We start from the raw sequence: 22,547 nt of genomic DNA on the forward strand, positions 1-22,547 counted from the left end.
ATAAAACTAGCCTCGAGCCACGATGTCGCGGTGCCGTAGCGTGGGCGGCGATAAGGCCCCGAGGTGTGACAACGAGCTGAGAATAGGAGGAAGGCGAGTACACGCCTGACTCTTTGGCCGCATATTCCATGGTGTTATAATTGCTAACAAGAGCTTTGAATATGTATACTGTATAGAAGTCGCCAGCCCAGGTTAAAATTTCTAATACGGTTTTGAGGTAGTTGGTTAATTCACCGCCGCAATCGCCACCATCTCTAGGGCATCGACTTGCGGCGGTCCCTAGCGGACAAGTTTCCAACTCTTCAAACACCCCTTCCCCCTCCCGTTGAACGAACTTGAGCTGCAGTGAATGATAGGTGGGGTGGTGCGGGGAATGACAGCGGGCGACAGAGCTGCGCTCTAACGCGTAAATAACAACTAAGACGATACAGGGCGTTACGGCAGCGCACTGCAGCGGTGAAGTTCCCAAGCTGCTCATCATACGCTTCTGAAAAACGTAGAGTAAATCCTATCCACTCGCGACTTCTATGCAGTATATATATTCAAAGACAAGAGTGAGGCTGATATTTTTCCCCATAGTTTGTAGACACAAACTTTAAGCTGATGTTTAGACAAGTAATCAGAATTTTTTTTTTAATCTTGCTGTTTGTTTATGCAATGGCAGTTTAAATGCAAGCCCAGTGTAAATGATAATTTTACGTAAACATATAAATAATTGTTTTCCTATAAGTTTGTATTACCATTTTATACATTGTTATTGCGTGGCGAGGCCAATTATAGTTTACCGTGCCTGATAATTTTACAAGAATATTTCTGTACAACTAAAAAAAAAAAAAAAAAAAAAAAAAAAAACAGTGTACTACCCTTGGAGACGCGATTTCGTGTACGTGATTGCCAAGACCAGGTTTACAAGCGACGCAAAATGTTCAGCAACTATTTTTCAGAGTACCAGCTTATAAACTACGCAAGGCGTAATAACGCAACGAAAGTATTGTTCAACTACCAACTTTATTACGTTTTCGTCGGCCATAATGGAAGAAAAGTGTTCCGAAAACAACTAAGATGTTCTGTTTGATATATACGTAACGTTTTCAATTGTTGGACCTGCATAGAGTTAAAGAAAATAACACCTTTAAATTTATTGACAATTTCTTTTGTTTTCATGATTAATATGAATTATAAAAAAGAAGCTCGGGGTATAAATTTGTTTTCTACTGTTTTACAATTTTAAGTTTTGTTGTTGGTAACTTCTTGGAACTTGCGTGATATATAAAAGTGTAACTTTCTTGCATTAGTTGCGTGTTGCATTGTTGCTACGTTGGAATAGTCGCTTAGTTTATAAACCCACCGCAAAGTGGGTATAAACCACGCAACCAACATAAGGAGATTCGGATTGCAGGAGGGGAACAGTTAGGTACGTGGTGGGCGAACAGATAGAGGAGAGTGCGTCAGCGGCGACGCCACTCCAACGCATGCGCTAGCGGTCGAATGGGAAGACGGCAAAAGGGGGGATGCTATATGCTAGTTGTAACGGCCGGGAGGGGAGACGGCAGGGGAGAGGTGGAAATGACGCAGCAGTGACTCTGCTTGTGTTTGTCTACTCCTCAGTTTTCATAACGGTTAACCATTGATGCTACCATAATCGTTTTATTTTATTTAAAAGTGTCTACAATTAATTTTTTTAGTGCAAAAAAGAGTTATTGATTTGTGCAATTAACTTTATTAGTATCATTCATTTTTATGTGAGTAGTGTGATTGAAAATGTAAAAAAAAAAAGACGTACAGACTTAAGAGGTTAGCTTTATAAGTGTAATTTATTTTAGAGTATGTGAACACTGTGTCAGAAATGTCAAAAATACTTATAGGCCTGAGTGATAGACTTTATAAGTGTAATTTGTGTTCTATTGGGGTGTTTTTTATTCTTTCATTTTATTCAGCAGGAGATAGTGATTTAACATCATGCTTAGAAATAATAAAAATGCAGAAGCAGATAAGAGGTATTATCAAAGGCAACGTGGGAATGAGGCGCCAAAAGGTGCCAGTGAACAGATGCGAGAGTACAGGGCGCGAAAAAAAAAGGCATTTTTTTTTTAATTTGAGATCATATCCTAATCCTTATTCTCAATTGTTACCTCTTGTTCAATTAAAAAAAAATATATCTATACTTAATAGGCTAGAAGGTTCACTTCTTTCGCGCGTGGATTCCGCGTACACATTTTACTTATTTATTTTCAATCATATGGGCAACAACATTACGCTAACGACCATAGACTCGATCCTTAATCGATATTTTAAAGTTCACACCCGTGCCTCGCCCGGTGCTCGAACCAGAACCTCTCTCGTGAGTCCGACTGCGCCACGGAGGTTGGCGACCATTGCGTGAAAATTACGGTCGTTTATAAATCACGGAAGTCTAAAAATGTCACGAAGCCTACAGCTTGAAATTGTAAAACAGTTGAAAACAAATGTATTCCCTGGGCTTCTTTTTTTTTTTTTTTTTTTTTTTTTAAATTTTGAGTGGCCGCTGGAAGTGTCCTCCACCTTAAGGGGCCCGCCTACCTGGGCACACATACGGTGTGCAGAGCTTCAGGAAAAACAACGCGATTTCAAAACTACTCAAGATAACCGAGTGGGGCCTATTTACGAATAGCATTTAAGAGCGTGCATCAGATGGAGTTAAACTTTCTAATACAGTCATCCAGGATTCGGAAGATTACTACTATACTTTTACACGTTTAGCATTTCTGTTGACGCATTAAAAGAATTTAAATGTTGGTGAACATTTTAAATGCACAACATTTTGAAAATATCAATTGAAAGTTGCTTTAAAAGCATACTGTAATTGCCATTTTTAGCCATTTTCAAACGACGTTGTAGCCAAGAAATATAGGCACATCTCCATTCTGTTTTAATAGGCAAAAACTGTATTTCTTCGCCAGAAACTTTGTCGCTTTGTCCCCCATTGTCACCGCGACAAATCTCGAGTAATCTTCCTAAACCGAAGGCACTGCACGCGTTTATAGCATACTGCTGGGCGCGCCGGACTGCCGTGTATGTGTGAGAATGGAACAAGAGATACTCGCGGTTCCTATCTTGGAATGCGAAGAAGCGTCAAAGAGGAGACGAAGATAGATTTCTACCTGACCCGGCGCGCCGCGGCATTGCTGCGTAAGCTCAGATTACCAGGAAGTATTACCACCCTCGTAAATAACCAAAAGAAAATTTTTTTTGTTGTAAATTTGTAAATGTACTATTTTCCTAACTCTGATCATTTAATGTGTTTTAAAGGATAACTATATAAGAAAATAAGCTTAATTAAGTTGTAAGTAAGTTTATTCAAAGTTAATTGCAATTTTGAATGCATTAATAAGCCGCACGATGACTGGTTGTTAGACTGTAAGGTATAACTAAGTGTCTAAATTTTGGCTGTTAGGGTGTACAGAGAGTTTCAATCCTCCAATGAATACATAAAAATGTGTTTAGATGTAGCACCAAGACTTGGTGACCAAGTACTAAACAGCTATATCGTATTTGTTAGCACTTCGAAAATTCTAATTCATAGATAGTGTTGATGATTTTGGTGGTTGCTACCAGTGTAAAAAAAAAATTAAGTACTTAATTATTTATATCAATTACATCATATTTCTGCACGAATTAATTATTTTGAACTGATTTTTGCTACAAGTTGACGCTTCATTTTCAACGAATATCCAAAAACTTATTCCACAAAGTATTTTTTTGTAAAACCATTTCTAGAGTTCAACAGTTTAATGGTAAACGATAGTTTTACCATTATAACTAAATTTATGTTATTTATTTTAAAGGTCCTCTGATTCATAATGGTTCGTGTCAAAATAATTATATAACTATCTAAATTAATTATAGGTTAAACCCGACATTCGTTTTTATGAATTTTATTGTCAATGTAATTAAATTGATTATAACTAAATTTGCTACTTGATTATAGATATAGAGTTGATTTATTCAACCTGTGAAGTTAACTCGCCAATACATATTTTTTTTTGATTGCTTGAATTGATACATTTTGCTTAAAACTTCACACCATTAAAGTATTTTATAGTCTGAAGTTAATTTGAAACCAACAATTGAGAAGGTCATTTGCAATAAAACCTGTGTTCAGAAATTAGTTCAATTGCAATTATGTAACTTTTAAGTTACAGAAAATATTTAAATTTTAACTGGACAAATATGTGAACAATAACTTTTACATTCAAATTCTGGAACACATTATTCCTTATTTTTTTTTTTTTGTACTTTGTAGGACTGTATCAACTTTAAATGTACACTACTGTATCTTATTTATGTTCACGTCGTTTGTTATATTGTGTATATGTTGTATATGTGATTGTGTTACTGTATCTTGACCAGTGTTCTTTGCCGTGTGTTCTTGTTAGCCTACATTGATAAAAATAAAACCACTGTAACTTATGTACTGGTACTTAATCATGCAATTATGTAAATTAAAATTGTTTTCATAGGATAAAATGTCTGTGCTATACAACAGAAAACCAAGAACAATCTCTGTGTTGCTGTAGTTTATGTAATTTTTGTTTTTCATTGTCCTTCTGTTGGTGATCGTTGTGGAAGTAACTGAGAAATCGAGGTCGAGGTAACTCACAGGAATGACTATCGCTCGTTACTAACGCACTAATTACATAATGTATAAAAATTGTGTGCGTGGGTGCCACGCGTATTACAAGTGACATTTAGTTCCGTACTAAATGCCATTTTGTTTACGAAATGCGAACTGTGTTGCTATCAACACTACGTATTTTTTATTTGTACTTGTGGCTGAAATTGGGTATTACTAATTTATATATGAGAAACAAAATTGTCTGTTTGAAACGCAAAAAATTTGGTTCTTTTTTGAAAGAAGTAAATACATCAATGTTATTTTATACACTAAGACTGTATTATGTACGGTGATTATAATTTATTAAAATTGTGATCCATATATACTTAATCGTATAAAATGTGAACTAAGCTACTACGGAGATTGAAAAAAGAACTGTTGGCGACTTCAGCGTGTATCTTAGAGTGAAAACTACGAACTTATAATTGTCCTGCGAAATATCTTGCTTCGACTATTATGCTGGACCACGAACTTCAGGACGAGGGATAACTAAATCAAGAACCCCATAATTCAAATTTCATAATACCTTGAAGAACCTGGGTATACATGATGATAGTCAAACTCCGAATATAGAGTTGATGTCTAAGGATCTACTGGTTATTTCTACTGCTACCTACCAACAAACGCCGTGACAATGAAGACATTTATGGAGTGTCATGACTATATGTTATAGTTGGACGAATAACACCACGATATCCTTTGACTTATGTTTGGAACTACAGAAGGATTAAAGTGGTATGGAGTTACTGTTAATTGACAGTGTAAATATGTATGTGAAATGCTTTGAAATATTAGTAGGTAATCCAAACGACGTGCTGATCTGTAGATTTATTCCTGATTAATTAATGTAACATCAATATTATAATATTCAATTTGCTGCACCAATTATTGTGAAGTAATTTTCCATAACTATCATCAATTTAGAAAAGTAACTGACAAGCCTGTACCAGCTATATTTTGTTTTATTTAACTTTGAGTTCTCTATAATTGATTATGCTAGTCTAGAGTTGGTTTGTATTATCCCAGATAAAGCAAATTAAATGAATTTAAACTAATTTGGAATGTTAATATCTCCGACTTTGATTTTACATTGTTTCTCATAGAGGAAACTGAACCTTGTAATTTGGCGACATGTACTTCATGTTAAATTCAGTGTCACATCCAGAGATTAGAGAAATATACAGATGGAGAATGTCTGACTTTTGACGAGGGGGTTTAGATTATCGTATTTTGTCCGTAGTATTTAAAGATCATCAAAAAAAAATTGGTTGTCTGTAAAGTCGGGTTACGTACGATAGTTTAACGTGACGTCATAACAAAACATTGATGAAATGATTGCATACTTTATTAATAACAATTTAATCATTTTTATTGAATTATCACTATTTTGCATGGATACAAAATTAAATCTACAATTTAATTGATAAATTTACTTTTATTTGCACTCATTAATTCAAATATTTTTATTACTTTAACGAACAGATTATTTTAACTATAACTTTTTGAATGAAAGTGATTGTTTAATTGGAGTGTTCAATTGGCTCCATAAAATAGTATATTCCCTTGCACGTCGGTTAGGCGGTTCAACTTGATATTAAAATTTCTAAATATTTTTAAAATTCTCTTTTATGTTTCTTTTTGTTTATTGCTCTTTATTTTGGAAAAATGAAAAAAAACCAAAAAAATTAATTAATAAAAAATAGTTTAGTTAAAGTACTAAATTTAAAAGCTACTTTCGAGAAGCCCGCCTTAACCTATTTAATATAATAGTAGATTCATAGGCCAAACGAGTGGAAGATAGATGCGGCACAAGCGTAGAATGAACGTAACGGGACAATGAGTCATGCTTTTTCGTGCGTGCAGCCGGCGTTCATCGATTTATTAGACGTTGTTACGTCAAAAAATTAATTAATAAAAAAATTTGGTTGTCTGTAAAGTCGGTTTTCGGACGATAGTTTAACGTGACGTCATAACAAAACATTGATGAAATGATTGCATACTTTATGAATAAAATTTAATCATTTTTATTTTAATATTAAAAGAATAAATACTTGAAATTATACTAGTAATCAGATTTTTAAAATGCAAGAATAATTAACCTTTATTGCCGAAATTGTTGTTATAAGCATTGAAAACCACATTAACTTTTTTCACTTTATAAACAGTCGACGAAACAGTTCACCTGTAGATGACTTGTAATTAATTTTAAAAACTGGCGTTTAGCTATAAAGTTTAAATATAATTATGAACAAGTTTTCATATTAATAAACTGTAATCAAATATCTACCAATTATATGAATCACTATAATTTTTTAGTCAATTGTAACATAGCCTATTATTACTGCACTGGCCGACAGCGTAACGGAACACAGTGTAACGGAACAAAGAGCGTAACGGAACAATGAGCGCAACGGGACACTTTTTTGTGCGTGCAGCCGGAGTTCTTAGATGTATTAGACGTCACGTCAAAAATAGTTTAGTTAAAGTACTAAATTTAAAAGCTAATGATTAATTAATTAATAAAAAAATAGTTTAGTTAAAGTACTAAATTTAAAAGCTACTTTTGAAAAGCCCGCCTTAACCTATTTAATATAATAGTAGATTCATAGGCCAATCTAGTGGAAGAGAGATAGATGCGGCGCAAAGGTACAATGAGCGTAACGGGATAATGAGTCATCCTTTTTCGTGCGTGCAGCCGGCGTTCATAGATTTATTAGACGTTGTTACGTCAAAAATTAATATTTGCACTTATAGAAATTATTAACTAATTTGGAAAATTTTCTATCATAGTTCCTAGTTTCCCATTACAACTATTCGAAATGTATTCAAGTTAAAGTGCGGTATGTATTATAACACCATTTTTACTTTTGTGATTATAATATATTAATATGAAACAAGACTAAATAGGATGAGTGAATCGTTGGAGTGTACATATATACGTATGCGTAGCACCATTGAATATATATAATGTATAGAAGTCGCGAGCCCAGGTTAAATTTTCTGTCCAGTTTCTCAGAAGAATTGTTGTAGTTCCAAGCTCCGTCGCTGCGATCGCTTTCATCGCTGGGTATCGGCCGTATACGCCCCTGGTGGTATTTGGCAGAACTAGGTTAACCAGCCCAGTCGTGACATCATCCTTCACCCCCCCCCCCCCCCCCCCCCAGACACCCAAATCAAAGACCGATTCAAATTACCCGGCAGGTCTTATCAGCATCGTTAGGCGACCTTGAAGAGGAGCTTCCTTTACCGTCGTTTGAGAATGATGAAATCCCAAAAGAAGCTAGCCACGGAAATCACTGAATGATGGGCTTCTGTACCCGAGTGAAGTGAAAATTAGCTATTAAATCTTTGTATTGGGCCAATAGTCAGTGTTCCGTTCAAAATATGGTTTTATTTTAAAAGTAAAATACTTATTTAAATTATATTTCGCGTTTGTACAAATTTACTTTTAGATATTGGCAAGGAAAATCAACATACCTTAAACAACCTTCTCTTATTCAACATTATCTATTAAGTAGTAAAAGGGGTAGATATTATTTTTAAAAATAAAAAATGGATCCCACTAAATCAGTATTGGCAAGATATATATATAAATTAAATAATTAAATACGCATATTAAAATTTTTTGTATTTAACTTTTTTCGGTAATAAAAATTCAGGATGATTTTGGTTTAATTGGTTTACGTATATTGCTATATTTTCTAAATCACATAGAAAAGGGAAAAGAGTACATCAGTGAAAATTCAAAAATTTAGTTTAAGTAATACTAGCCATACCAAAAAATCAATATGCGAGATAAGAAATTTGGTAACTGCTCTACATTTCAAATAAAAATGCACTGGTTTCATGAATACTGAAATGTATGCGTAATAAGGCATATTATGTTATTATCCTAAGCATGACTATAACTAAAAAAATTACAGTAATTTCAAACGATGGCAGTCTTAACATACAATAAGTGCGCGAGTCTTAGTTTATATTTTAATTGGCTTCTTCGTCAGATGGAAAAGAGTTAAGAATTCATCAAGGAAATATATATTCTCAAAGTCACTAAACCGGGAGATAGAAAATAAGGTAGGTACTTAATTTTAAATAAAAGTTAAAATAGGCTTACGCTAAACCAATTAAAAATAAGTCGTAAAAATATTTTTATTTATTAAATATGTTCTATACTTGACAGTTCTTTGTGTATAATTCTTCAAAAATCTTAGGGAATTTAATTCATACTTTTCTTAAAATGGTAGAATATCAGCAATACCCGGAAATTACGTGAGCAAAGTCACGGGTTATTAGATATACTTTTAGCTTTTACTATAAAATAAAAACAACTATACCTACATTTGTAGTTCACGAATGTGATATTTTGTTTATTGCTTCACAACATTCATTTGCCAGTCTCAAATTTCATCGTACCACTTGTCAGAAATGTCACCAAAAATGAGAGATAGATTTTTTTTGACGAATTTCAATTACGAGGAAACCTTTCGCAAGATTTTTTTCTTCGCAGTAGTCACTGGGACACCATTTATTTAAATCCACTAAGATAATAAAATTGTATGTATAATGATTTGTTTTTGTGTATTTATATAACTTCCCAACCAATTTTTAATGATTTTCATGTGAATAAAAACTTGTAAAGCAATTTAATTAACTGTGTCATAATTCTTCTGATTAGATGGAAATACAAACTTTTCATCCGAAATATACGATGATAAAATATATTTATTATTGAAAAATAATATTCACTGTTCAAATGCAAATTTAAATAGATTATTCATACATGTTTCCTGCTAATTAATGGTTTAACATAATAATTTTTAGTATAAAATCCTTTTTCTCTTGTGTTAAAATGGGTTGCTAAAATGAGGAATTATAAATATATCACTTACTAAGTCCGTGCACAGATTTACACAAAACAGCAATGTAGATAATCTTTTTTGGTAGTTTCTAATGTTCTGCCCTGAATAACATGAATTTGGTTGAATTCATACCAAAGCGAATTTTTTGAACAACTTAAATTGATGTCATAAATAAATATTTATTTTATATTAAAAATCCACAAACTGTTTTTAAAATATAATATTTATCACGCCAGATGGAATATTAAACAAAAAATAGCTCCTATATGTTGTCTGTGTTTAAATAATTGTATTATATTTCATGGAAATAATATTAACCTTTCGGTTATTAAAAGAAAATATATTTGTATTCAAAATACTTGCGCATCGTTTTTACGAGCATAACTTGTGTATCTAACCTCAAAGCAAGGAATATAAAGAGTGGCAACTCAATGCTATAACAAAAACTCTTATTTTCTTTGGAGATCCGGGAAATGTGCGTTATTTATAAGCAACTTAGCATAGTAAATCGTTAACTTTTCAGATCTATGTTGGCAAAATTGATTTTTTTAGTGGTCATTCGTTACTGGGAATATTCACCATATAACGTTTAAGATTATTTATTTTGAATTACGAAACAACCAAAACATTATGTAAAAATGCTTCATCTTATGTTAAAAAAATTATAAACTGCATAGCCACAAAGTATGACATCATACCATTAGTTTCAGTTACTAATAACATTACGTGCACGCGTTTCAACAGTCATCGCAGCCATAGTTGTTTCATAGCTACCAAAATCATTCAACGTTGTCAAGAATTATTCCAAATTATGTTTTGCCATTTTACTCAATGCGCCACTCCGTTAACACAACATTTTATAAATTCTGAACTACGAATGTCAGTATTTTTTTTTACGTTATTACGTTTAAGAAATTTCTGTAGTTTTCTTATAATTAAAACCTAAATTTTTATGTTGGCATCTTTTAACAGCACTTTTTTTTTTCGGTGGTCGTACTCCTCCAATTCAGTTGCGCCCGCCCGTATCTAAGCGCTCGGATTTCAACAAAAGGCACCGCCTCTCGATAGAGTGAGACAGAAAATTACGCGCATGACCTTGAAAAAAGCGACGCTACAGCGCTCTGGCGTGGAAGCTGGTAACTACGAGTACCCTCTTGTGGAAAGAAGAGCTGTCTAGCGGCGGAGCTAACAACTACCACAGTTTTGGATCCGAAAATTGGAATAATAAATCCTATCCCCTCGCGACTTCTATAAGTTATATATATTCAATGGTAGCACTGTGGCTGTGGCTCGCATCGGTTGTTGTGCGTCCGTGGCCTTGGGAAGGGTTTATCTTGACAAGGGGCCCGCAAGGTGGGGGGAAGAAAGGTAACACCTCCCGAATGGTGTGGAGAAGACAGTACGAGAGCGATAACCGACACTTTTTTTGTCTCCTCCTTTTGCTCTCTTCGCGGTCACACACACACACACCCAAATGCAGATGCCAGGCGCGAGCTGAGAACTTGCTGCTCTGATGAACGCTCTTAAGAGTTCGCTGAGGGCCGAAAAGTACTTTTAATTTCGGATTAAGTTTTTAAACTGTATTTTTAGAAGCGTTAAAATGCCTAAAACGCGTGTTTTCAGAGTAATTTTTAGACATAAAAGAGTCAGTACATATTCTTGAAAGCACTTAAGGGGCTTGCATAACACCTTTATCTTCATTTCTCCGCCATATAATGTTACGGTCACCGCTCAAATTTCACAGTTATCCTGTGACGACGTGACGAATGCGCGCCAGTTCAGAGCCTTGCGCTTAGAGGCTATACCGCGCTGGAAGCACCAGCGAGCGTCGCGCTTATCATCCCGCCTCACTAACACACATACACCCCTTAAGGGGCCCGCCTCGTCAGGGGTGTATGTGTGTTAGTGAGGCGGGATGATAAGCGCGACGCTCGCTGGTGCTTCCAGCGCGGTATAGCCTCTAAGCGCAAGGCTCTGAACTGGCGCGCAGTCTTCTCGTCGTCAATTGATAACTGTGAAATTTGAGTGCTGACCGTATTTTTATATTACGGGGAAATTAAGATAAAGGTGTAATGCAAGTCCCTTAAGTGCTTCCAAGAATCTGTACCACTTTTTTTTACACCTAAAAATTACTCTGAAAACATGTGTTTTAGCCATTTTAACTCTTATAGAAATACAGTTTAAAAACATGATCCAAAATTAAAAGTACTTTTCGGGCCTCAGCGAACTCTTAAATGCTTTTCGTAAACAGGCCCCACTCGGATATCTTGAGTAGTTTTGAAATCGCGTTGTTTTTCCTGAAGCTCTGCACACCGTGTGTGTGAGCAGGTAGGCGGGCCCCTTAACATCCTTGGAGTTACTCTTCCAGTTTGCAGCAACTGAAGCTTCCTTAAATCATCCAACGGAACTCCTTAGTTACAACTTCTACACGCCGCTCGGTTGCCTGTTCAAGTTGAATTGACTGTTGTTCCTGTCGGACAAGTTGCAGTTCTTGTTGTACAAGTTTCCTTTTTGTTGTGCAAGATGCTGCTCCATACTCTGCACTTTGCCTTCAAACAAGATGCTGGTTTCATCTATCTACTTCTTCATTTATTCTTTGTTCTTCTTGATGTCCTCTATCTCTGTCTTCATAGCATTCTTCACCTCTTCTTGGCACTTCTTCATTTCAGTATTCATATCTTCTTGGCTATTATCAATATTATCCATCATCTCTTCTTGGCTATTATAAATTTTATTCTTCATCTCTTCTCGGCTATTATCAATTTTATGCTTCATCTCTACTTGGCCATTTTTAATTTCATTGTTCATGGTTCATTCCGTGTTCATCGTGACTGAAAACGTAGAAATCGTCAATATTTTGATTTTCTTTCACTTTGCGAAAGTTTGACACGAGAGGGTGTGATGAATATAGTAAAAACACCATCGTGCTTTCTATGCTCATAACGATGGCGTCTTTCAGAGTTTTCGGAACACTTCACTTACAAATTTGAAATGCGGAGACGCGAGAAGTTGAAAGATGGCCGATTCTTGCGTTGCGTAGTTTATGAACTGGCATTTGAAAACGTCGTCTATGAACTTATTGCGTTTGTTGCGTAGTTTATAAACCCGGCATGACTCAAACAAACGAGCGCCGAGTAGATATCCACAAGTAGTTCGGGACCAGCTAAAACCTTGGAGGTCCCGTCTCCTTTAGCCTCTGTGCTTGACCGTGCGGTGCAAAACTCCATCAAATCCAACCATAAATTGTTGAGAAATAAATGAGAATTATTTTGTAGATACATAGCTTAAGTTTTCATTAAAAAAAATTGGTTGTCTGTAAAGTCGGATTACGACGATAGTTTCACGTGACGTCATAACAAAACATTGATGAAATGATTGCATTCTTTTATTAATACAATAGAATAATTTTTATTTTAATAATAAATGAATAAATACTTGTAATTATACTAGTAATCAGATTTTTAAAATGCAAGAATAATTAACCTTTATTGCCGAAATTGTTTTTGTAATAAGCAAGGAAAACCACATTAACTGTTTACTTCACTTTATAAACAGTCGACGAAACAGTTCACGTGTAGATGACTTGTAATTAATTTTAAAAACTGGTGTTTAGCTATAAAGTTTAAATATAATTATAAACAAGTTTTCATATAAATAAACTGTAATCAAATATCTATAATCAATTATATGAATCACCATAATTTTTTAGTCAATTGTAACATAACCTATTATTACTGCACTCGCCGACAGATGCAACTTTTTGACGTGACAACGTCTAATAAATCGATGAACGCCTGCTGCACGCACGAAAAAATGTCCCGTAAAGCACATTGTTCCGTTACGCTGTGTCCCGTTACGCTCATTGTTCCGATACGCTGTGTCCCGTTACGCTCATTGTACGCTTGCGCCGCACCGACAGAAGTGAAAACTTAAAACTTTGTTTATAAATGTGTTTCTACGTCAAATGTACGTAAGAAAATGAATCTGATTACTAGTATAATTTCAAGTATTTATTCTTTTATTATTAAAAAAAGTAGCATCTGTCGGCGAGTGCAGTAATAATAGGTTATGTTATAATTGACTAAAAAATTATGGTGATTCATATAATTGATGATAGATATTTGATTACAGTTTATTTATATGAAAACTTGTTCATAATTATATTTAAACTTTATAGCTATACGCCAGTTTTTAAAATTAATTACAAGTCATCTACACGTGAACTGTATCGTCGACTGTTTATAAAGTGAATTGAAAAGTTAATGTGGTTTTCATTGCTTATTACTGCAACAATTTCGGCAATAAAGGTTAATTATTCTTGCATTTTAAAAATCTGATTACTAGTATAATTTCAAGTATTTATTCATTTATTATTAAAATAAAAATTATTCTATTGTATTCATAAAAGTATGCAATCATTTCATCAATGTTTTGTTATGACGTTGTCACGTTAAACTATCGTCCGTAAACCGACTTTACAGACAATCTTTCTTTTTTTACAATGTGTTTTACGTGCGTGAGAATAATAACACTACAGTAGTGGCATCTAGCGGCGTGGAGCGGAAAATGGCTAGAAAGAAATTATGATTTGCCAGAGTTTCCCACATTGTGGTATCACGGTATATGATCATTAGAGACCCGAAAAATTCGCGGGTTCATTTCGTGTTATGCTAAAATTCAAATAATTATACCTTAGTGCTGCTTCTGCCATTGGTTCACTGTTGTTCTGGAGTAATGAGGGCCAATTAGAGACCCTCACTCATAGAAGTGTCGAATCGCAGGCCACCCAGTCGAGACGACTCACAAGTCAGCAGCCAATGAACAGTTGGCATTTGCCCGAGTGTGTAGAGGATATTGGAGTCTATCCTGGAGGTCATTGAACCCGCGAATTTTACGGGTCTCTAATGATCATGTGGACCGAGCCGTTGAGCGCCACGTGGTGTTGGCTCAGCGATGGGGCCCGTGCTGCCGTTCCTGAACGTGTTCGGCAAGCAGCTGGGCGTGTCGGAGGTGGTGATGGGCACCATCACAGCCGTGCTGCCCATCCTCTTCCTGCTCGCCAAGCCCGCCTTCGGCCTGCTGGTGGACCGCTTCCGGCGGCGTCGCAAGCTGCTGTTCATGTGCCTGGTGGCGGCCACGGGCTGCTTCTACGTGCTGCTGGGCCTCGTGCCGCCGCCCGCCTCGCCGCGGCTGGCCGCCGTCACGTGCCGCGAGCTGCCCCCCTGCGACCAGCCCGTGAGTGCTGCCGTCTCATGCCGCCACCTCCTGTCACCTCCTGCCGTCTCCCGCCACTTCCTGCCATCTCCTGCCACCTCTTGCCACATCCTGCCATCTCCCTCCGTCTCCTGCCACATCCTGCCGTTGCCACCTCCTGCCATCTCCTTTAATTTCCTGCCACCTCCTTTCATATCCTGCCATCTCCTTTCATTTTCTGCCACCTCCTTTCATATCCTGCCATCTCCTGCCTGATCACAAACAACTACCCAACATATCACAACGAGTCTGTTTACGAGACGCATTTAAGGCCCGTTCTATAATGGCACAGACACTGACAGATACGTATTTTCCGGAACATTTCACTATCGCTGCTCACTGCTTACAAAATGCACGGAAACGTAACAAATGCCTACCAATAGTATTGCATTTCAAGGTTACTAATTAAAACAAATGTCTGAGTAATAATAAAACACTAGAGATTCTTTTACTTGAAACAATTTTTCACATATTTATAACATAAACAAACATGGCCACCGCCGCAGCCAAGTACTCGGCTTCTATTGGTCGCACGGAGCAACGTAAACGGAAGAGCTCGGCATTGCCGAGCTAATACGTACGGGTCCGTATACGTCTGCGTGCCATTGTAGAACGGATCTTCAGAATACAGAGAGTTTATTTTTTAACTGTGTTTTGTTAGAGAGTGAAAATGGCTGAAACATGAGTTTTCCGAATATTTTTTAGACATGCAAAATCTGGTAAATATTCTTGAAAGTACTTAAGAGATTTGAATTACTCTTTTATCATGATTGCACAGCCATATAATGTTACGGCTACCACTTAAACGTTGCTCGTATCAACCAGGTTAAGCCACACAGAAAGCTATGCTATGTCGGAAATACGCATGCCGTGGGATTCGAGTGATGATTCCGACGATTATGATTTTATTTTGGCTCCCACAGTATGTAAACGTAAAAAAAGAAATGGGTCCACGAAGTTAATCAAAAAAGAAAAGAATCTGAAGAATTCCATCATTTGATTAAGCATTTGCGCGTGAGGACGGAGCCACATTTTGTGGATTATTTAAGAAAAATTTCAGCTCAGTTTGACAACATTTCCTTGAAGTCAAATCCCAGGCAATGTCCTGCATATCCTGCGTTCTATATTCTTCCAAAGATTTATTCTAGAAACATGGATACGATCTTACATTATCAGTAAACTTTTCCGTCGACATGACTATTTTAAAACACAGTACTGAGAGAAATAAAACTTCTTAAAAAAATTGGTTGTCTGTAAAGTCGGTTTACGGACGATAGTTTAACGTGACAACGTCATAAGAAAACATTGATGAAATGATTGCATACTTTTATGAATAAAATTGAATTATTTTTATTGAATTATCACTATTTTGTATGGATACAAAGAAGGAGTGAAAAAAAAATCTACATTTTAATTGATAAATTTACTTTTATTTGCACTCATTAATTAAAATATATTTATTACTTTAACGAATAGATTATTTTAACTATAACTTTTATACATGTTTGCTATTTAACTTCTTCCAATCTGTGTTATTCTGTTAAGGATAGGACGATGATAGGAAAAGTAGGAAACGAATGGGAGTGTTTCAAGTTTAATTTGCCTAGAAAAAGTCAAATTGATGGTTGTTCCAATCGAGTGGAAGAGAGATAGATGCGGCGCAAGCGTACAATGAGCGTAACGGGACAATAAGTCATCCTTTTTCGTGCGTGCAGCCGGCGTTCATCGATTTATTAGACGTTGTCACGTCAAAAAGAATCGCAGTATTGCAGCCCAATTCAGCTACGTTTAGAAAGAATAAGCTGAGAACCAAACACCTGGGGTGACGACGTCGCCAGTACCGCCAACCTAGCGAACACAGCGAACACTGCTCGGCTTGGCCGGCGGCACCTGAGATGCAGCTGGCTGTATTTCACTCGCGCAGTTGTCATCGCAAACACGGGCGAGCTCAGCGCTCTGCGCTTCTCAAAGGCACCGCCCGTCAGGCGCTCTTGAGAGCCCAAGGACGTTAAAGGCCCTCCGTACAATGGCGCAGAAACGTTTAAAAAAAAAAAAAAAAAAAAAAAAAAACCGAAACCGATCACGCACCCGCTAGATACTCACGTTTCACTATCCGTCTGACGCTCCTCCAATGAACGGAGATGTAACAAACGGCAGCCAGTGAGATGGAACTTCACGGTTACAAAAAAAAAAATGTTTTCAGTCGAAATTTAATATTTTGCGATACTAGAATAAAACACTGTAAGAGTGTGTGTGTGTGTATATATATATGTGTGTGTGTGTATATATATATATATGTGTGTTTGTTTGTATAATTGATAGGTAGGGACCGAAAAAATTCGCGGGTTCAATGACCTGTAGGATGAACTCCATATTTCTACATACACTCGGTCAAATGCCACCCACTCATTGGCTGCTGTCTTGTGAGACGTCCCAACGTAGCAGCCTGTGATTCGATTAAGATTTGGCTGGGTGTTTCTCATTGGCCCAGAGTCATCCAGGTGAGTTGTGAACCAATATCAGAGGCAGCACTGAGGTATAACGATTTTTATTTTATTTTCATTTTATTTTAATGAATTCGCGAATTTTTCCGGTCTCTATCGATAGAACATTATGTTGTATCCGACTCGCAGTCGGACATGTGTGGGTTCGAGTACAGAGGATGTGCCTAATCTCGTAGTTGAATTTAAGGGATAGGTAGTGCTCAGACTGTTTGCTTATCAGACAACACTGCGACACAGTGTGCCGCAAACTGTATTGTCATCATAGCAGTTGCGGGCCTCGTGGTCCGTATGCCAGAACAAAGCATCGAACCAAGGGCCCGCGAAGAGTTCCAGGCCGCGGATTGCCGCCCACTACCTCTTGTTTTAAAATAGAGTTTATGTGTGGATGTCTGTGAAAATATGATGCTGAGTTACTTCTGTAGTGTTGTTTAACTTGTATCCTTTTTTGGGGGGCGGTCGGGGCTTTAAAAAACCTATTTGTGGATAAGAAAGTGGGGAGAGGGAGAAAAAAAAAAAAAAAAAAAAAAGGAATGAGCTTTAGAAACGGGTTCGAGTCCCAATGTGAGCAGTTTCAGTCATACTGCCTGAAGCCTGGCTAAAGAGTCCCTGGACACAAGGTTCGTGTCGTCACGTGACACGGGGCGCGGGGCTCCCCCGGAACTTCCCTGTGCGTCGCAGACTCAACACGCTCAGTTTGCACAGCACACTGGGCAATGTCCACAGGTCTGTGTGCTTGGCCGCTGATGCGTCCTGACCCTCAGCACTGCGCGTCTTGGGTGCGTGCCATCTCAAAACAAATCACAATGAACTATGTGTCATTACCAACCCAATAATTATATACGATTTAAAATAAATTTTAAATAAGACAGTTACAATGAAATAACCATTTCTACATATGTCCCAGAATTCCCGGACACAAACAATAACATATTCTTGTAATACAAACAATTTTGAACGTACTAAAAAATATATATATACACACATACATACGTACATACACACACAATAGTAGCTACCACTACTGCCAAATACCCAGCTTCTATTGGTCGTACAGAGTTTACGTAAACTTAAGTCTTGAGCATTGCCAAGCTAATCCGTATGGTTACTATAATATAGTCAGGGGTGTCTCTGTGTCGGTAAGGCGGATTGATAATTGCGACGCTCGCTGGTGCTTCTAGCACGGTGTCTCCTGTCAAATAAAATGTTATTTCATTGGCTTGAGAAATTCTGTTCTTGCTGTGAATTAGGCAAGTTTGTTTATCATGTTGGCATATGTATTTTAATCTCTCACAATATGAATGGATATTGATTGATAACTTTATCCTAATCACTTAGAATTGCTTGATGAGTTGGTCATTCATTATTCCAATTGGTAAGTAAAATAATTGGTCAGATGAATGTAAGTTTCTTGTAATAAATAGCTTGGCTTGATAAATATGGAAATGTGGTAGATAATAGTCTCAATGCCTTGTGGTCACAGCTTGGTCTGTATTCACCATGGTCATATTGCATGCAGATGTGTGTTACATGACTGTTATCTGTTCAGACTGTTTGCTGATTATTAGTGACTTAGTGCGATAAAAGGCTTTTTATTTACCTTGTGATAATTCTTAACCTTGTAAGTACAATCATAGCAGTTGAGACTTTAATCTCTGCAGTAACATACATTTTGGTACAATTAAACTTAAATCCATTGACATGGACCTTGTATAAGACATACGTAAGCAAGATCAGCTACAGTCTGAATACCCCTTCCAAATGAAATGGGGGGAACAAGACTTATTTAGATGCTAATGACTTAGTCTTAGACTAAATTATTAATAGTAATGCATCCATTTTTGATAAGTATATTTAATAGAAAAAAATAGCCCAACATTTACTTTATCCAGTGTATCTTTTACCCTTCTGGAAGTTGGGGGGGGGGGGGGGGACATGCCCATTTGCCCCCATCTTTTGGCACTACATCTGTATGTAAGTTCAAATACTTTTTTTTTCTAATTAATATACATTTCAATTTATTATAATGCTTCCTTCTGAGGAAGTTGGTCTTTCTTTATTCCCCTTTACTTATAGGTTATAGGGGTCCCCAGTTTGTTTTAAATAATAACTTAACTGAAATTAAATTTGGTATATGAGTTCATGATGGTGTGCTTATACCATATTTTTATGGAATTACATTTTTTTAAAAATAAAATCATAAAGCTATTAAACGTGTCTGATCTAGTTGTGGGAACTCAGAAATTAAACTTATACAGAGTGATCCTAAAGAAAATTAGGCAAACAAAAAGGTTAGTATTGAATATGTCTGACTTATTGCAAATACCAGATAGCATGTAGCATATATTTGGTTACAAAATTCTCAACAAAATGTAATTTGAAATGCTGGTTGAACGGTAAGAGACATGTCACCCACCAACCCGATCCCAGTTTGATTCCTGGTGAGGAAAAAAACCCGTAATTTTTCACGCCTACTCATTCCGTCAACACTCCATTCTCTTATCATCACCTTTAATCGTCTCTTATAACTTTGATATGGATAAGATTTGAAGACTTAATTCATTTGTTGTCTGTTGTGTTGTATGAGTCGCCCTGAAACAAAAAAAATATTTCAATGAAATGCAGTTAACCAAATGTTGGGCGAAGCGAAAACCTAAACAGAGTGCCTCCTTGCTCTGTTGGGCAGTGTAAGTAGGCCTCTGGTATTCCTGCTGCAATGTCTACTTTGCACCAGCGAGTTGACGCAGCGTTGTGATGCTGAGGCTTGCGTCCGGGGTACACCCTTCTTCATTTCAGTTTCATGGTCTCTCCAGGTGCTGTACTACACTACAGTATATTTACCTATACTTCACTATACTATACTGAACTACAATTAATTGTACTTAACAATACACTATACTACAAAAATTATATTTCCCTATACCACACTATACTTTACTACATTAATCTATACTACACTAATATATACTTCATTATACCATATTTTACTACACTATACTATAGGTCAAACAGCAGACTCATTCCCCGATAATCTTCATTTGAATCCTTCAGTGTCAATCTCGGATGAAATTTTTGTTGACTTGTATTGACCTGACATGTCAGATTATCTTGTAGCTTTATAGAAAATAATCATATTATAGATTATGTATGTTTACTTAAAGACTACTCTGGATATAATCCTTTTTATAAGGTTTGCAAGAGTAGTTTATTTATATTTATTGCACACATGATTATATTTTTAACACACATATATATATATATATTATATAATATAATACAGTTTATATTATATAATAATTCATATCCTTTTAGCTTGCTTATACAGGTTTCCAGGGCGTTATTCTGTCATAATTCTTATTCTTATTTTCAAAGAGAGATCTGGTGTATATTTTTAATTCTCTTATTCTTAATTAATTCTTTTCAGTTCATTTATCTAATTTGATATAATATTCCGGCTGTTCGATTACACTATACACAAGAAGAACAGCCAAAGAAACTTGTGTAGGAGATTCAAAGAGTTATTTTATTTTTCTGTAGTAAGTTATTCCGTATCGGAAAGCAGATCTTCCATCAGAGATTGTTCGTGCATCCAACTATCGAAACGCTCCAGTCTCTTGGATACTTCAAAGGTGTAATTTCTCCATATGTCATAAGTCTTCTTATCTCTCACAATTTGATTAATATCCTTAATATCAACATCCTCCATAGCCATCTTCCTTGTGTACTTGTTTCGTATGTCTTCTATTTTAACGCAATCATTTAGAACATGCTCTACTGTGTCTTCTTCCATGCACACAGGGCACATAGGGCTTTCCACTAAGTTAAAAGAGTTTAATTTGTGTTTAAAATTCCCGTGACCTGTTAGGAATTGTGAAGTGTAGTGGTCAGTACTTATCCATGAAAATTTCATCCGTTCTTCTATTGAAGGGAATATATTGTGTGTATGCCTTCCCTTGTCAGAGTTTCGCCACCTTTCTTGCCAGATTTCAATATTTTCTATGTGAATTCTGCGATATTTTGAAGCAGTGTATTCCTTGTTCATCTTTAATATCACAACTTTTGCTCTTTCTTGTATTAGTAGGTCTATAGGTAAGGCTCCAGCGATAACCTGCAGTGCTTCTAAAGACGTAGTTCTGTAGCTTTTTGTTACAGCAATTAGAGCTGTTCGTTGGGATGAGTTTAACCTTCTTCTTACATGTGAATTGCGTAGTAGTTCATACCAGACTGAGCAAGCATAGGTAAGTATGCCCAGGTATACTCCATTGTACAGTGTTGTCATAGTATTAGTGCTCAATCCTACATTTGTAGGTTTATGACTCCTTATTTTTTGCATTAACAGTAGGGCCTTTTGTGATGCTTCTTGTATGTGTTCTTGGTATCCTGTTCCCGTTGTGATTTGTACCCCTAGATACTTAACTTTTTGTTTTATCTTCACTATTCGTTCTTGAAATCTTATTAAAGGTGGTCTGTCTTTATGTAATTTTCCCTTTAGTAATACGCCTTCAGTTTTTTCAGATGATATAAGAAGTCGGACACTGCTTGCCCAGGTGTTGATAGAGCGTAGAATAATTTCTGCTGTCTGCTCTAATTCGTAGCGTGAAGTAGCGGGTATAATGAGCAAGCCATCATCTGCATAGCCATATATAATGTTATTTACTGGTAACTCAATTTTCAGAAGCTCATCAAATATTATATTCCATAGTAGCGGACCAAGGACTGAACCCTGAGGACAGCCCATGGAGAGCTTCTTTTCCACAACTATGTGGCCCAATCGACATTCACACTTTCTATCTTGCAGAAAGCCCCTTATGGCGGCATACAGGTTCTTAGGTGTGTTAAGATTCTTTAAGCGCCATAATACTTGAGGCCACCAAGCGTGGTCGAATGCTCCTGCTATATCTATCGTCACTCCAAGCACATATTTTTCTTGTAGGTTTTTAATATATTGATTTACATCGTATAGCGCTTTTTCTGTACTATACCCTCTTCTGAAGCCATACTGCTGTTTATCTATTCCCTGTATTACTTCCAAATAAGCTGTTAGTCTTGCATTAATGAGCCGCTCATAAATTTTTCCCATGTTAGGCAGCATAGTTAAAGGCCGGTATGACTTAGTTAATTTCGGGTCCTTAGCATTTCCCTTGTATATGATTTTGAGAACTCCTTCCTTCCATATTTTTGGAAATGTTCCTGAAGATAAGCATAAATTATACAGATGTAACAGTACTTCCTTGATTCGAGGGTAAGCTCGCCAAATTAACTCAGTTGTTATATTATCTT

The 22,547-nt window shown here is 36.3% G+C and overlaps 1 protein-coding gene across 3 annotated transcripts in view; it reads left to right on the forward strand.

Moving 5' to 3' along the window:
* The window catches only part of LOC134538345 (major facilitator superfamily domain-containing protein 6), a 52,620-nt gene that overhangs the window by 11,285 nt on the left and 18,788 nt on the right, over positions 1 to 22,547 (forward strand). For all 3 annotated transcript variants that reach the window (XM_063379586.1, XM_063379587.1, XM_063379588.1), the window contains one exon: positions 14,465 to 14,748. In XM_063379586.1, the coding sequence (XP_063235656.1) occupies positions 14,465 to 14,748 (284 nt within the window). The remainder of the gene's footprint in view (positions 1 to 14,464; positions 14,749 to 22,547) is intronic.

Source organism: Bacillus rossius, chromosome 13 (genome assembly GCF_032445375.1).
Source record: "Bacillus rossius redtenbacheri isolate Brsri chromosome 13, Brsri_v3, whole genome shotgun sequence".
NCBI lineage: Eukaryota > Metazoa > Arthropoda > Insecta > Phasmatodea > Bacillidae > Bacillus > Bacillus rossius.